Source organism: Molothrus aeneus, chromosome 1 (genome assembly GCF_037042795.1).
Source record: "Molothrus aeneus isolate 106 chromosome 1, BPBGC_Maene_1.0, whole genome shotgun sequence".
In the NCBI taxonomy this organism is placed as follows: Eukaryota; Metazoa; Chordata; class Aves; order Passeriformes; family Icteridae; genus Molothrus; species Molothrus aeneus.
The window spans coordinates 38,593,794-38,610,858 of NC_089646.1; the positions used below are offsets into that span (position 1 = coordinate 38,593,794).

At 37.8% G+C, this 17,065-nt stretch overlaps 1 protein-coding gene across 2 annotated transcripts in view; it reads left to right on the forward strand.

Moving 5' to 3' along the window:
* Nucleotides 1–17,065, forward strand: part of LOC136569946 (ubiquitin-conjugating enzyme E2 E2) — a 201,348-nt gene that overhangs the window by 149,164 nt on the left and 35,119 nt on the right. For both annotated transcript variants that reach the window (XM_066570438.1, XM_066570353.1), the window contains exon 4: nt 15,390–15,522. In XM_066570438.1, the coding sequence (XP_066426535.1) occupies nt 15,390–15,522 (133 nt within the window). The remainder of the gene's footprint in view (nt 1–15,389; nt 15,523–17,065) is intronic.

Sequence of the window (17,065 nt, forward strand, 5' to 3'; positions counted from 1 at the left end):
CATTAGTAGTGTATTAAACTGAGAAATTCTGGTATTGAAATGTACTCTAGGTAGCTATAACAAGTATGCCAAGGCCATATGTAATGAATAACTATAATGTTTATAGCTGACAGATGAAAAATACTTGAGGCTATTATAGGAAAACAGAGATGAAAAGGAATGAAAAAAAGAACTTTTTTTTTTGAGATAGGTCAATGCAAAACTTATAAGTATTGTTGGGGAATCCTAATTTCCCTAAGTTGAGAAACATATATTTAAATTGTATTTGAGGCCCTTGCCACATTAAATCTCTCCTGACATTTTTATAAAATATGTGAAAGTTCAGAGATAAAGTTGTTCATACAATAAGGTGTAGGGACATTTTAGATAAGCTCTCCAAAGCTTGAAAAGGGAAAAAAAATAGGTTGGTATTTGCAGATTTTCCTCCTTCTGTGAAGTAAAATGTATTATTTGGTTTATGAAGTCAAAGTAAGGAATGAAATAAGACAGCAGTCTCAACACAAGAGTAATGGCTGTTGCTAATACTGCTTCATTTGCAAAAACATAAAATTATTTTTAAACCACTTTTACTACCCACTGTTTATGCTAGTTTGTTTACCACAAAAGCCTGTAGACAATGGCAGAGGGATTTTGAAGGACATGCTGTGTGTAATTTCTATTTGTAAATATTATGATTCTGTATTTAAACACAGTATTTACAGTCACATCCGGGGAGGCAGCTGACTGCTCACACTTGGGAGCGCTTCTTATTCACACAGGCATGTTTTTGGGGAAGATAAATAGACTTTACCTGTCAGTTTGCCAGGACCTCAGTTTCCTGAATTTCAACACAAAGGGTATTTCTTTGCTCTAAATTTTTTCAGAGGGAGTGACTGAGAGGCAGGGGGGAGTTTTGTAAGGTGGTGTGATTCTTAGAAGTTTTGTCTGTTTGTGTAGTTTCTGCTGCAGTAGCACAGCAAGCTGGAACATGGAATTGGCATGCTCTTAGAAGTTAAAAAAAGAAGGAAAAAAGAAACCCTCACTGCAATAAAGAACAGAAAGTTAACCTTGAAACCAGACTGATTATCTTTCCTTCAGTTTACTAATTTATTTTCTCCTGTCTAGTGCTACTCTGTTTGACCTTTTACCTCTGCAGAGAAAGTATTCATGTAAAAGTGCTTCATTTTTTTATATTGTAGTAGGATTGGAGTCCTGAACCCAACAATAATCCCTATCAATGATAAAATTACTTGAAAGTAAGTATAAAAATGCAAATGAAAATAGAAATATGCTTTAAATAGGGAGTATTAGTTTATGAAGAAATGTACATCAAAATGTAATACAGCTAGATTTGTCAAACAAGTTGATAGACTTCCCAAGGTGATGAGTTCTCATATTTCACACAGGAACCGACATTTCAGTTCTGAATGTCAGAGAATTGTATTTAAATCATTCTGCACAAGCAGAGACTCCCTCTAAAGCAACGGGAATGGAAGTCAACCAACAAGTGGGGTTCATATTTTCATGTGATTCTGAAATACTGCTGCAAAGAAAAAAAAAGCCTTGATCAAAGCTTGGTGGTTTCAGGGACCAAACCACAATACCCTGGTTTTTTATTTTGAAGGTTTGGGGTCAGGTTTTTTTGATCATCTGAGGTTACAGTTTTAGAATATTTTTCCTAACATGATAAACTGAAAACAATTTAAAGTAGGTCAACTGGTTTAAATTTGAATCTACAATTATACACACAAGACTTTTTTTTTTCCACAAGACTTGTTAAAAATAGGTGATTTTAAAATTGCAGGCACAGCATCATGCACATTTTATGTTCTTATAAGTGGTTCGTAAATGCTCTCTTTTGTGCACTGTACTGAAGTCAGTGAGAGTTTTATCCCTGGTATCACTGAAATCCAGATCTACACTTGAGTACACAGAACTGAGCCTTCATTTCCCAGTAAAGTTGTGTGTCACTCACAGCTTCTCTGTTTTGGGGTTGGAAGGGTGACAAAGTACTGGAATTGTCTGCCCAGAGAGGTGGTGGAGTCACCATCCCTGGATGTGTTTAAAAAAAGACTGGATGTGGCACTCTGTGCCATGGTTTAGTTGAGGTGTTGGGGCTGGGTTGGACTCAATGATCTTGAAGGTCTCTTACAACCCAGTGATTCTGTGACTCTGTGTGAAACCAATTCAGTATCATTAGGAAAAGCCAAGTAATGTATTCCGTAAGAGGAAGAGTGCTCATGTATTGAATGCTGCTGAATTGACTTCTTCATTGTGTACATCATGTTCTGAGATTTTTCAAGACCAGTTGCGGACCCTGTGGTATCTTTTGCACAGGAGTGTGTCTTGATACGAGTTAAAATCTACAGGAAATTTCTGTATTCTGACATTTTCCCAGTCACATCTACCACATTTCACAGGGATGTATGTTTGTGTACCCGAGTGCCTTTGGGTGGGAGAGGGGGTTGCTTTCCAGAGCACTGCTCCAGTCCTCCATATGCTATACATTTAATTTTAAATACAGCATTTATGTATTTCGAGGGAGCTGCACTAACTTGCTAGTGTTGCCTCAGGGAGAAAGAAATTCTTTCATGCAAAGATTGTCACGGGCGGTGAAATGATAGCTGAAAGTAGCTGGCCTTATTAAGCAAAGTTCCTGGAGGTGTTTACATGTCTATGTAGCTGTAAAATAGCCTTTCTTCAGTCCTGAATTTTTTTCCCTTTCTCCCAGTGTTTCAAGTTAATATATATATTCTTGTATGTGAGCTTCTGTTTAGAAAAAGATTGTGAATAAAGACTAAATCCCATTTGCATTACTTATGTGGGTAGCTCAGTTGCTTTCAGTGTGTCGACTTGAACAAGTAAAATAAAAACAGATTTAATTCCAAATCCTTTTACTAACCAGCAGGGAAGAAGACTCATTGACCATAATAATAACAACTTAGCAGAGTACTAGATGTCATCTATAAATGATACACATTTTTTAGTCATTAAGTCACATTAAGCAGTACTAAGTTTTGCCCTCAGCATAAGTAGTCTGTTGCAATTGCATCTGTCTCTTCAGTCTGCAGCAAACATGAAAGGAAGATTGTGTTTTGCCCTATTATCTAAGAAATTGCGAAGCTATGGAAAAAAGATTACTATTAATAAACAAAATTTTCTTCAAAGAGCCATGCATACAGTTGTGAGGAAACAGCTGCTCTCCCTTCCAGAATGTACAATTGGCAAGTACATTAATTTTAAAAAAGATTATTTTGAAGGCGTCAAAAAACAGTAAAAGTGCAGAAACTGTGACATGAATACATATGCACATTGTTGTGATTCAGTATGATCTGACAGAGGAACACATTTTCCTCTTAATACATAAACTGGTAAATTCTAAGTCTTTCTCAGGCAGCTGGCTTTCTACTAAATTATCACAAGCAGTACAGGTGAACCATCGGTGAATTTGATCATATCCAAGTTATTTAAATAGTAATACGGCTCGAATTTTCTCCACCACGCCTTCCCTTTGCATTAGAAATAGAGACAAGGGCATTTTTCTGTTAAAGCTCTTAAATTACATATGGTGTTTTTGAAGAGTGTCTGAACAATGGTTACAGCCATTAGTAGAGATACACATCCCTAATTAATGGGTGAATAACCAGTAAAGGCAGGCAGCTGTCTGGCATGTGTCCCCATGGCATTCTCAGGGAGTCCACCAAGACCTGGCACATGCAGCCGGAGTATTCCCTCCTCCATCCATTGCCAGCAGGGCTGGAATCAGCAGTGATAATCTTAGGAGTTGGGGTGTTTTTCCTGTGTAAAATCCTATTCATTCAAAGCAGACCAAGAAAGAGTCTCCAAGTATAAACAACTTGGACAGGAGCCATCTAGGCTAGAACTGAACCAGACCACAGAATGAACACTTCTGTAGCTCATAGCCATTTACTTCAGCTGTTTTCTTTGAATACACAAGATTTAAGCAAGCTTGATTAGGATTATAAAGATAAGCAGTAGCACATGATAAAAATAAGCAATACAGCTCTAGTGTTTATAGGTTATGCCACATGGGTTTTTTGCATTGTGAATTTCTGCATGACTAGTGCAATATTGTGGGATTCTCCTCGTGGTGGTAGCTCTGACTCAAAAACCAGCTGTTTGTCACTTAGTGCAGACAACCAATAATAGTACAAGTAAATAAACAATGATGAGAGCAGGTATCACCAGCAGGTGAGCCAAGGAGATGAGCTGGAACTGAAAATGGGAAAGAAAACAACACAAATGTAATATTCATCACGCAAAAAACATCTGTGTGAGTAAAGATTCCAACTTGTTGTTGCCAAGGAAATTATAATGGCAATTTCAACTGTTGTTGGTATTTTATCTTGATGTAGGGAACATACACAGTGGTTATAAAAAAACCTGCCTTAAAAATGTGATCCTTAATTCTTCTTTGACAGTCATTGTTTATGACTAACAGATTAGAAGGCTAGTTCCCTCTTACCAATGAGAAATGTCGATTCTTCATTAGAAAAAGTGTCATTTCTCATGTGGATCATGTGTGAGGCCCTGAAAGTAGTGAAAGTGTCACCTGAAATCTTGAGAGGAATTTTACAGAGCTCTGAGTTCCTCAACTCCATCTCTGAGGTGAAGACTGCTTTCACCAGCAGGTACCTGCACACTGGCTGTTTGCCTTCCCATCCTGAGAGTAGAGGCAGAGCACTTCTCCTCCCAGCCATACCCTTTCATTGAGACCTTTATGTGACAAACAAGCATCCTTTTCTTAAAGCAATTTTGCCATCATTCTTCCCAGAACAACTTTGTATGTTTCAATCCTGCTTTTAAATATAGGCAAGGATGAAACAAAGCCATTTATAGGAATGGTTTTCTAATCAGAAGTTCTGATCCATGGGGCACCGTGGAGGTGTGTGTACTGAGAAGAATGTAGCCTCATGTAGTTGTCCCAGGTGAGCTCCCCTTTCCTGAAAAACACATTGGAACAGTCCTGTTCTTATAGTGAGGTCTGTGGCATCACCATTTTTGGGACTATTGTAGTAGCAGTTGGTAAGTCCAGCAACAGTTGGTAACTCCAGGTCTGATTTTGAGAGGATTCCAGCCATTTCAGAACAGAAGACTTCCTTCATAAGCCCTTTCGTAACTTTAGCTATAAAGACTCTCCTAAAAGATCAGAGGAGAAAATGATGCTGATGAAAAAACAAGAAATCCCTTTATATTTAATTTTCAGTTTACCCTCCTATGTATCCAGATAAGTCCCCTCACCCCAGAGACATTAAAAAGTCTCAGCAATATTCTTGACTTAGAAGAAGCCACATTACTGGTCCCAGTCTGACTCTGGCACGTCACCATTCGTTTTGGCTGGCAAGTCAAGTGGTGTAAAGTTCAAACCTCGGACACTGCAGTGGGGGCAGTCAGTCTCAACCAAGGGTTGAGACATTTTAAGGTTTTTTTTACCTTGGACCTGTGACTGGTCTCCATATTTGAAGTAAGAGGATAATTTCAAATTAAGGGAAAAAGGTTGTGAAAATGTGTCATTTCCAGTAATTTCCAAGTGTGTTTTCTTCTGTTCACCAGAGATCTGGAGAAATAAGACAGCCTCTCAACTAAATTGACTAAATAAAAGGAATCTGCTTTTGAAGTATATGGATTTCAGAATCAAATTTCCTTTTTCTGTGCCTGTTGGCTTTATAGGCTTGTTTACTCAGGAGGAAATGACTTGTTTTATAATGTGTTTAACATCATGTTGGTTAATCTGTGCCATAATAAAGAATTGTTTCCTTGTGTAAGCAAGCATTTCACATGTAAGCATGTGTGAATCTCCCACTGAAATGAGGGGGGGTCTGTATCGAAGCCTGTTCCTCTGTTTGCAAAATGGACACAAGCAGACTTGTTGGTTACACAGCTGTATTATATGCTTGAGATAAATGTAAATAGTTATTTAAATTTGCTTCTCATTACTTCCCCTCATTATTAATTTTGAACTGTTTTACTAGAAACTTATGCATAAAAACTGAAAGTCTATATAAAGTGTCACAAAACAGAAATCTCAGAATCGGGCCACTCAGAGTAAAAAGTTGCAAAATTATCTTGTCTCATAAGGTTTCAAAATTTCTAGGCTGTTATTTAGACAACTGCCTAAGGACTCTTAAAGAAACAGTCTTGAACAAATCAAACTTCTTTAGAGGCCATTGGATAAATCATTTGTGAGCTGGGGAAAGATTCAATAACTAGTGACCAGCTAGAAGCCCAGCTTTCTGAGGAACAGCGAATGTGCAGGCATTGAACAATTCTACTGCCTTGCCTTGTAGCATTCGTAATAATCAGGAAGTGTGGGTGTACATATATTAGAAATAACCCTGTCTAAAACATTCTCAGTTACTGAACTGTCTGACTACTGCAGATTATTTTACACTAATATTTTTTTAAAGTAGTGTAAAGATCTTTTTTGGTTATGACTTGAAAAAATTTCTGACATGGAATCAGCAGTCCATTATCTCAAAGTGAAGGGCATGTTAGTTGAAGTTCAGTTGATCCATTCATCACTAATACATCATGTGTGGCTTTTTTGTCATTTTTCATCATGTCTGATAAAAAGCAAGAATTTGCCATCATTTTTTTATTAGTGATCAAATCAACATATCAAATGCATTTCAAATCCAAAGCTTTCAGTGTGTTCCACACATTCATGAGAAGTCTTTCTAGTATGTTTGAGCTGGTCTGCTTTAGTCCTGTCTACCTCTCTCTCCTGCATTGCCTCTAAGGTTTCCACAGAAACTAAAAAGTCAGTGCTGTTTTAAAGAATGCTTTCTTCCCTACTACACCTCTTAAATCTTCCAGCTGCTCTGGGGTTTGTGTGTTATCTGTCTGCACTTAGTCACCTCATCCTTTTAAATTAGATTTAAAATTTAAAAATACAGTGCCTGGTGGTGCCACCCCACTGTTGCATGTCATGGATTCTGATTAACTTAGAGAAGAGATAATGGTGAATTACAACTGTTGTCAGCAAAGGGAAATGTTGTGAAATTAAAAAGCAGTTATATTTTGAAAAATAAATTACAATCATGGGAAAGGGAAAAAAAAAAAAACAAGGAAAAGCAAATTAGCAGGAACATGGAAAGAATATCACTTGGCAGCTTGCAAGGTTGGAGGTCATGTTAGAAGGTCCCAGTCTATTCATTCTTCTGTAGTGTTTTTCATTCCTGGGTACTTGTGGTTTTCTCTTTTACTAAAATAGGGCTACAAATCATGCTTGATATAATTTCCCATAGAGACAAATCAGGCTGAAAAATATTTTATCTTTTTTAAACTATACAGTCAATTTCTGGTAGTTTAAAAGAGCTGGAACTTCAGATGCTGGTATTACTTTTAAAGAAAAAGAAACAAAAGATGTGGCAAAAGGGAATTGAGCCCATGGGTGTGTAATAGGAGGCGAATGATTGTTTCCTACTCTGAGCAAGGCAAGCCTTCTGTGGATGGTTTTATGTAATTTTCTTCAACTGAACAAAGCAGAGAATACTTAACAAAATTGCCATTTTTAAAATCTCATTGTGAATACTCAGCATGCTGTGATCATACACTGTGTAATGGTGTTTGCAGTGAATAAATTGCTGTAGATAGTATAATATAAATAACTATTTTGTGCATTAAGAAGCAGTTCTCTTCATGATGGTTTCTATCTCAGGAATGCTCTGAGGACAGGGCTTTGGAGAATAAAAGCATCAAAGTACTCTTTGAATAACACCAGTCTGCAAAAGCAATAGGATATTTTTAATAATTTTTGGCAGTATTATTTAGAAGCAAATAACAAAATCAACTAATTGATACTTACTTTGGTCTTAATCTATTTGATATTAATAATGTGGCCCAGACTTGCTAATTTTAAAGACAGCACAGCTTCACAGCTTTGGCCAATAATTTTTAATGGCTCCCATGATAGGAGGGCAGATAAAATTTATCACAAGAAAAAAGGATTTGCTTCATACAGACCTTGGGCACATTGACGAGGTGTGCTGCAGGTTTGTTGCAAGCAAGAAGGAGGCAGGAAGCCCTAAGTAAACTGCATTCTCACTTTGGAGGATAAATACACCTTTAGAAATACCTTGCTAAAACTACAGAAGACTGACAATTTAAAAATGCTGTACCATACTGAATTCCAGTGGCTTCAATAAGCATATGAAGCAATGTCAAGAAATACCCTGTAATGCATTATTGCTCCTTTGGCAGCTCACTGGGATCAGTTTGCCTATATGTTCTTCCAGTCAGGTATACCACAAACATATTGATTCCAAAGTGTACATGAAAACAGTAACTGGCTTCAATAAAAAGCACACAATAAGAGCAGGGATATACCCACTTTGAAAGAATTGCAGCCTGACTTAGAAAAATGTCTTAATATCCTCCTTCCCTTGCTGCTTGCCTAAAAGTACTTTTAAAAAAATAAAGATGGTCCCTAATGAAAAATGGTCTCAGTCAGAAAACTGAAAGACCTGAAAGAAAGTCTGATTCAAGATTTTCAGCTGAATTCTCTCACTGCAATGGAAACTAAGTGGTGTAAATGATTTGTCTGATGTCTCTCTCTGCCAAAGCATTTCTGAGTGACAAGTGGCCCAATCACTTCACCCTCTGTTTCCATTATGAATAATTAAGTCTAGTGAAAGATACCTACTCAAAAATCATACTTATCTCATCTAATAATATTGATATTCCAACGTTTGCAAGACATAAATTCCCATTTATATTGTAGGGTGACCAAAAATACTGGATCTAGCATTGACCCAAATTCAAGTGTTAGGTCATGGTAAGGCAAGATTTTTCACTAACTGTTGAGTCTATTTAAAGTAAAATGAACAACTCTTTAAAAATGTGAATGTATATTGCAACTTACTTAGAGTAAAGAGTTATTTTACTTAGAGTACTTAGAGTAGATCTCTTGGGCCTCAAATTTAATGCTGAAAAATTTCTAGCTTTGGTCTAGATGATAACTAGTAAGAACAATTAGCATCTTCCAACACTTTAATAATGACATTTCTTTCCACCATCTAGATGAAGGAATTGAGGTGGTATGATAACTTTAATAACTTATTTAACTTATTATTTGAAAAGGAAGATTTTTGGGATTTTCAGCAGATTTTCAGGGGGAGAAAAAAGACATTAAAAATACTATGCATTCTAAACTTGGGGACTTTATTTCTTGAGGAAAAATTAAGTCATCAATATTATAGCCCAAGTAAGCACTTATCTCTAACTCTGAAAGGGTTTATTTCTTTAATTGTTCTTTGATTTTACTGCCTGGAGACCAGCCTGCTAATTTTATTCATTGCAGAGGTATTATTAACCACACAACAGCACCCATTGCCACAGGCAGTCTCAGTGCTCGCTGCTATCTCTTTGTTTTTGTTTTGTAGAAGTGTATTCTTTTGGCTGCTGTGGCAACTGTTTATTACATACATTTACCAAAGTACCTCCTGATATCACTGTAGCATCTGGGTGGGCAGCTGTGACTCCCTTTCCTTTCCCTACTCCACTGTTGCTGCAGCTCCCACTCTGCTTGCTCTTCATTTTCTAGGGAAGGAAGGAAACAAAATTACTCTACTGTAATAAACCAGCCCGTTAGCATTTTTCACCCCCTCCTCACTTCCAGAAAAAGGTGCAAAACTAGTAGATTTTTTTGATAGTCTTTGATGAGGGAAAAGGAAGTGGAGTGTTAGGAGAAGTGGGGAAGGATCCACCATGATGAAGGAGCAATGAATTGTCAGCACACAGAGAGAGGGTGGGAGAGAAACTACCCTCAGGCAGAAACTAGAAAATACATACGCTACAAAGAGTAATAGCCAGCAACAAGGGAGTAATAAGGCTCAAGAGGTGGTGGATCAGGTGGGCTTCCAGGTTGCAGAGAGAGTACTGGGACAAGAGCAGAAGAAATTCAGGAGATAACCTGTACTGCTGGCACCATCTGTATCCTAATACTGCCTTTATCCATTAAAAAAACTGCAGAAACATGGCAGTGGTATACAGGACTGTGATGCTTCTCAATTTTTGCACTTTGTTGAATAGTGGGTTGGGGAGGTGGGTGTGAAACACCTGGCGATGTATCAGTATAGCTGCTGCTGATTCGCTTCTTCCCAGACTGGGATTATCCAGCAATCAACTTCCCCAGCACAGCCCCATTGCTCATCTCATGGTTGTCCCCAAGCACAGAGTCAACCTTGAGCTGTGGTGCAGACAAAAGCAACACTTTTGCTCAGAAGTTAGTTTCATTATTAGCACCTTAGTTTCATTATTGGTATCGTGTTCAAAATAGAGAGCAGAGAGTATACTAAGTTTATTTTAATGAAGCTTCATATCTGCTTCTCAAGAGATGCATCTCATTGAAAGCTGAATCTGCAGTCTTCTGGTTTGCCACATCCATCTTCTCACCTCACCAGCTGCGCTCTTAAATTATTTTGCCAATCTTATTGTACTTTTGTATCCACTTTGCCCTCTAGGCAAATGGCTTCCCAGAAGCATTCAGAGAAAGCAGCTACAGGCAGGATCTGCTCCTGTATATCTATTAGATGTGCAAGAAATGGGATTGCAAGAAACTGTTGTAGAAATTAGAAATGAAGATCATTCTGTAATGAGCTTCTCTCCTCAGAGGGAAAACTCCTAAATATTGAAGCCAAGGCTCTGCACAATAAAAGACAAGAGAAACAGCCTTCCATGTGTCTTTTTTCCTACTGTTGTAAGTTACCAGAGATAGTTGAGAGAGACTGCATCCTCCACAGACTGCAGCCTGGCTCTGATGTGTGTTTCTGTGTGCTAAGGCAATTCAGATTACATAATGCAATACTAGGAGTGAGTTGCCATAGACAATGCCGTGGAAAGTGAGTTCATGGGCGTTACTGTGATATCCTGGTTCTGCTTTATTCTTCACTGTTATAAAGACTCCCTCTCTCCACAAGAATCTCTCCATTTCTTTCTGAGTCCTGAGGAATAGGAAGGCCTCCAACCAACGTGCTTTCCTGTTTTATTTGGCCTGATCAGTTCCCTGCTATGCACTGTTCATGTATCAGATCTAGAAAACCATTGAAGTTAAAATCCTACATGTTTTGTGCTACAGGCTTGCCTTTCCCTTGTGTTAAAGAGTATCCATTTTAATGGTGGATACCAGCAGGATTCAGAGACCAAGAATAGAAGGGAAGACACTGAAATAGTCGTCATTTTCCATTTTACCAGAAACATATTACAAGTTTATGTTACCTTCAGTCATAGATGCTGGTAAAGAATGTGACTCCCTCATTGAGAAATATAAGGTAGATTAAAAATGATAACATTATTTTGACCAATCTGTTTTGTATGACTACTTGATAATCAAGGTAAACGTACTTATTTTTTTGACCTTCTGTATTTTCACTTTTTAAAATTATTCTCTGGAAATTACATACAATTGTGTACAAACGGCAGCTAAAAATCAACCGTACTTTAATAACTTCTCCAGATAGGTTTTCATCTAGTATATCATGGGTGCTTTTTTTTTCATACAACTTTCCCAATACATTATTTTGCATTTAATATTTTAGGATATTTTAAATGCAGGGGAAGCTTGGTGTTTATAATAAATTGCTCTATTGGACAAGCAGTTTTAGCAGCACTGCTTTCAAGTGGCTGCCTACCTAAAACATACTGAGGGAATAGAAAATACTCCATGTGGTAAGCATATTTAAAGCAAAGTTAATTCAGTTCTAGTAGCATTTAAAGTGTTTTGCTAAGAACTGTAACTGATGTCCATACATTTCACCTGCAAGTATCTATGAAAAGCCATGGCAGAACTGAAATATAGGAGAAGCAAAGGAGAGTGAAATAAAAAGAAGACCATTTTACATGTTTTCACTCCTTTGTCCTGAATTTCATACACTCATATGGGTGTTGTTCTGGAAGAAAACTTGCTCCATGTCCACCTATTCCAGCTCTTCCACTGAGCAAACCTCTGCAGAGGTGAAGTGTACAGTATTCTGTGGAGGGTCTCATCAGCTGCAGGGGAATAATAGCAGCAGACAGCTGGCTCTTGGCAAGTCATTAATAACTTCAAGTCTCCAGGAGCTCAGCTGCACCTCCTTGGTCTTATGTTACATATTCCACTTGGGAGGTAACACTGGAAAACTGGGGAACACCAGTTCAGAGCCACACTACAACCTCTCTGCTGGTTCCTTGATTGCCCCACCCTGCAGTCACTGGCTTGTCAGCATCTGGGCTCACACTGGGAGGCTGCACTGCTGGTCTCACAGCAGACCTGTCCTCCTAAGAGTCCATCCTACTACCTTAGAGTTCATCCACTTCCACCTGGAGCTGCCCAGCCACAGTTGTCTCTCCCTTGGAGCTGACTGTGTAGCAGTAGGTTCGTCACAGGCAGCCTGTGTGTGCTCTGGCTCTGGGTCAGCTGAGTTCAGGACGGATTTAGTCTGCCTTTTGCTGACAGGGTGCACATCTGAATATGTTCTTCCAAAGATTACAGAACTTCAGGCACTGAGCTGTTTGGTGCACTTTCTTTGAGATCTGTGGTTTGGTTGCCAGTAACTTTAACAGAGCTGAAATATAAATCATACTGAATGTAAAACATTTGGGCTTCAGTGTGTTGGGCAGATATCTATGTAGAGAGAAGGATAATTAAATCCTCTTGCATTTTAAACCTTACAGAATAAGGCTCTGGCTGACGTCTTGTGCATTGGGAATTTTCTCTGGTGAAGTCTGTTCGGGTTGCCAGTATTGTGGATAAATAAAAGACTTAACAATTAAGAAAGAAGGAAAACAAAGATAATACACCTGTCAAACTTTTTGTATTATTAATGCACAAATGAAAAACCGTGATGCTTGTGCATGCTGTTGCCCTTAATACCAGCTGTTGCCTGTGCACATGGGCTGGTATTTCACATGGCTGAACAGCCCTGCTGCCAGCAAGCACTTAAACAGGCAGCGTCAATAACAGCAGTCTTCCCACACTCCATACAATTTAAGCTATTCTTCAAATTAATAATAATACTTAATAAAGCTTCATCTCTCATTTGCAAAGAAAACCGTCAATTAATGTTAATCAGCATCCTCAGAATGTGATCAGGCTGGGCTTGTAGCTGGACGTGCCGAAACAGTTCAACTGGCAGATGGAGCGTTTTCCAACTATTCTAATTAATGACTGCTCATTTCAAATGTTAATGCAATTAAATAAATAGGCAAAACAAATAAAAATAATATACAGTATGAAACTGCCACTGTCAGAGAGATTTCTGATCAAAAAAGTCAGCCTCAGTCAAATGCAGAAAGGGCCAAACCAACCCCTCCTGGCTAAATAAGTTCTGAAAGAGCTAGGGCTAGCTTTTGTTACTTATTTCCAACCATTTCTCTGGAAATGACATTTATATCACTTCCATTTTAACCTCCTGGCATCGACTGCGGAATTGCTTCTTTAAGTGTTAGAACATTTTCCTGCAGAAAATGAGAAGGGATTCCTTTCACATATTATGGGGTTTTTTTGGTGTAAGATTTAGACTTGCCTTGCTTCTTGTCTTTTCTATTTGAAATAATTGCCTGCATTTTTTTAGGAGTTTTATTTTCTGTTAACATTGTATACCATACCACTGATGTAGGACTGCATTTGTTTGGGCTTATAAAGAGTTCAATTAGCCCCTTAATGCCTAGTTCAGTCACAATTAAACCTTCCCTGTTGACTCAGGATTGGTCTTTCTAAAGGCAGTGGAGGTGGTTTTAATTATTCATTCTCTGGTTTGTTTCTTACAGCAGTCTCAGCTGTGCTTTATTATTCAAAGGTTAATGCAAACTGAGAACTGGGTAAATTAAATTTGTTTGGCAGCTAGCAACCTGATGTATTATCGACACTGTGAAATATGGATGGCAACACTTCTGCTATTGTGCCACTTAAAAAGCCAGATTTCATCTTTAAAACAATTGCTAGTTTTGTTACCATGGCTGATAGAAAATGAATGTTCCATAATGTTATAGTCTCTGTAACCCATTATTGTTGAGAAAGCAAGGTAGTTGAGAAAGCCAAGAAGCATTAACAGCTATAATAGAAAATGGATGTAGGTACCATGACTAATGAAGTGCTCTGCACAGAGCTGAGTCGTGCAGCTGTATTTAGGGAATCATGCAGTCAGAAGTTTTAATGAAGGGAGCCCAAGGAATTGCAGGTGAAAGCAGGTTTTATTAACTTCCAGTGAACAAAACGAATAGTTGAGCAGTGAACATGACATGATGTCGTATAATAATTGTGTACCTTGGGCACATTGTGAGGCATGGAGCATAGCCAAGAGCTTTCAGCTGTTCTACACACTGAGTGATTCCACAAACCCCTGTTCGCTGCAGAAACCTTCACTGCTAACATAACAAGAACTGTTTCACAAGAAATCCCTTAAGACAATACCACATCACTTTTCTGAGATATCTACCAGCACTGCCTTCCTCTAAAAAATATTAATCAGATATCTGGAAGTCACTGTTCCAATTGATCATAATTAAAATTCAGGTCCTGTAATCAGCAGTCTGTGAATGGAAAAGTCTTCATATGCTTTAAGAGGCCATCCTGAGTAAAATACATATTTATATGGACAGGTATTATGTTGTATGAAAGGAGGCTGTGTTGGATTTTCGAAGAGTCATGCCCAGGAATTTTTATTAGTTAGTATTTTATTTAATCTTTTTCAGGAATTCACCATACAGGTGAGAGACTTTTCTTGTCTCATACAGGATTATGTTTTGTACATTTTGAATATTATTTCAGTACTGTGTTTTAAACCAAGGACTTTGAATTAACATAATCCAACACTTCCTGTTGTATTTAACATAATTAACATAACCCACTTCCTGTTTATATTATTTAAGATAGGGCAATGATTGCAGAGTGAAGCAGCCTTCTGTGGTAGTGACTGGAGACCTTAGGTTAGGAACACGTGCAGCTGCAAGGTTGCTTGTACCCTGCTCAGTCTTTAGTACAGTCTGTGCTGTGTAATGTGTGTAATTACACTGCTGCTGACTGAAGAGGTAGGTGGATGAGGAGGTAGGTGAAAATAGGATGGCTTGTGAAGCAAGACAGTGACAAGACATCTCAGCAAAGTCTCTGTATCCTTGCACTGTAAATACTTCACATCTGCCCACTAAAATATTTGAGATAAGACAGTTGGGAATTTTTCTGTGCTTATTTGAATAATTTATGATGTGATTTTAATTCTTCTTCCTGGCTGAATATATCACTTCTCTGACAGAGCTTAGGACATCAGATGCGTGTTCTGTCTAACTTAATGAATGTGATACACAATTTTAGTTTCTGGTTTTACAGCAAAACCAGCGGTACTACTGGTAGAGTATAACTGATGCAGTATATCCTTGATTGCATGTGGTTATTATATTTTTGTTTTCTATTTTAGTGCTGGACCCAAAGGAGACAACATTTATGAATGGAGGTCAACTATACTGGGGCCTCCAGGGTCTGTATATGAAGGTGGAGTTTTCTTCCTTGACATAACCTTTTCACCGGATTATCCTTTTAAACCACCCAAGGTTAGTAGAAGGATATTCAAAGTCTGATAGGAGTCTTCTCCTGCTGATACTTTTTAATGTGTATGTTGGTATATCATTTTAGGATGAAACATAAAACTTTCAAAGCAATAATGAATTTTTAAACTTGACTCTTTTGATAGAAAGAATTTAAATAACTGGCTAGAGTTTGCTTGCATGCTGCCAGTATAGCTGAATGCATATGGATTTATTTAGAAAAAGGTTGCATAATTTCCAGTAGCTATTTTTTTTAATTTGGATTTGTTTCTAATATGAAAGTGCTTGTATTTGAGTTGCACCCTTTATAAATAGCTGAAGATACTTAATCTTTCCTGTTGACCCATATAATTCACCAAAGTTGTATGGCTGTCTGGACAAAAGTATGCACCTATTTCACTACCCCATATAGTATCTGCAGGTGCAAGATATTATAAATGATTGCTTTACATCAGTTTTCTGGAACCAAATTCCAGAAACTGGAGTGACATATATTTACAAAAATCCTCAGTAATTCTTTTTATAATGCTGTCTACAATGATTCCAGACAGAAACAGAGAACTGTATCAATAACATAAAGGTGACAGATCATTACCATGATTAACTTGAAATGTCAAACATGAAAAATCTAGTGGTTAGGAAGACTGCAAAAGAAAAAAGGTGGAATGTGGCAATATAGAGCATCATCTCTAAGCAGAGGTAATAACTGCTGAGGAGGATCTCAGAATGGGACTTGATTGCTTGATCACAGGATTATTGCAAACCACCTGTGTAATGTATTTATAAAAAAGGCAAACATGCTCCTGAAATGCATCCTCTGGCCTACAGAGAGAAGGAATTACCATGTCAGATACATGATGCTTAGAAGTCCTTATCTGGAAGACTGAGTGCAAATCTTTACACATGTGTTCGATAATAAGAAACCAGGAAAATTTATCCCACAGTGCTGTTAATAGAATCAAATAAATTGATGGGGCTGTCTTCCATGAAACAAAGTAAAAAGAGGTGTATTGTTCACCTTGCCACTCTGGAGTGTGTGTCTGGAAGACCCCCATGGAAGGAGCTATGAGGTCAAAAATATTTACCTTGTTTCTGACACATTTATGAAGGGATGGGTGGGCCATGTTGGTCTATAATAGAAGGATATTGCATTAAAAGAGAGAGAAGTCAGTTCCTGTTTGATTACTTTGAGTAGATTATTGAAAGATAAGTGCCTACATATAGAATTTTAATGCCACAGTAGTAATGTTTATAGTAGTAAATAACACTGATATTACCAGGAAAGGTTTTGTAAAATAAATGAGAAATGTGAATGTAAAGCACTTGTCATTTTGTAAATTGAACTTTCCAGCCAGTAACCTAAAGATGGGTGAGTATAGCAGTATTAGAGATGGTCTAACTTTGTTTCCCCCTTTTAGTGTTCCAGTTTAGAGAAGCCTTGATGCCACTGGGAGGTCTTAGAGGAGTTGTACACCTTCCTGACTGCACAGTCTCAGATTTAGACAGCTGTTGTCACATGGTGAAGAAAGAATTTGAAAATGTATGATGT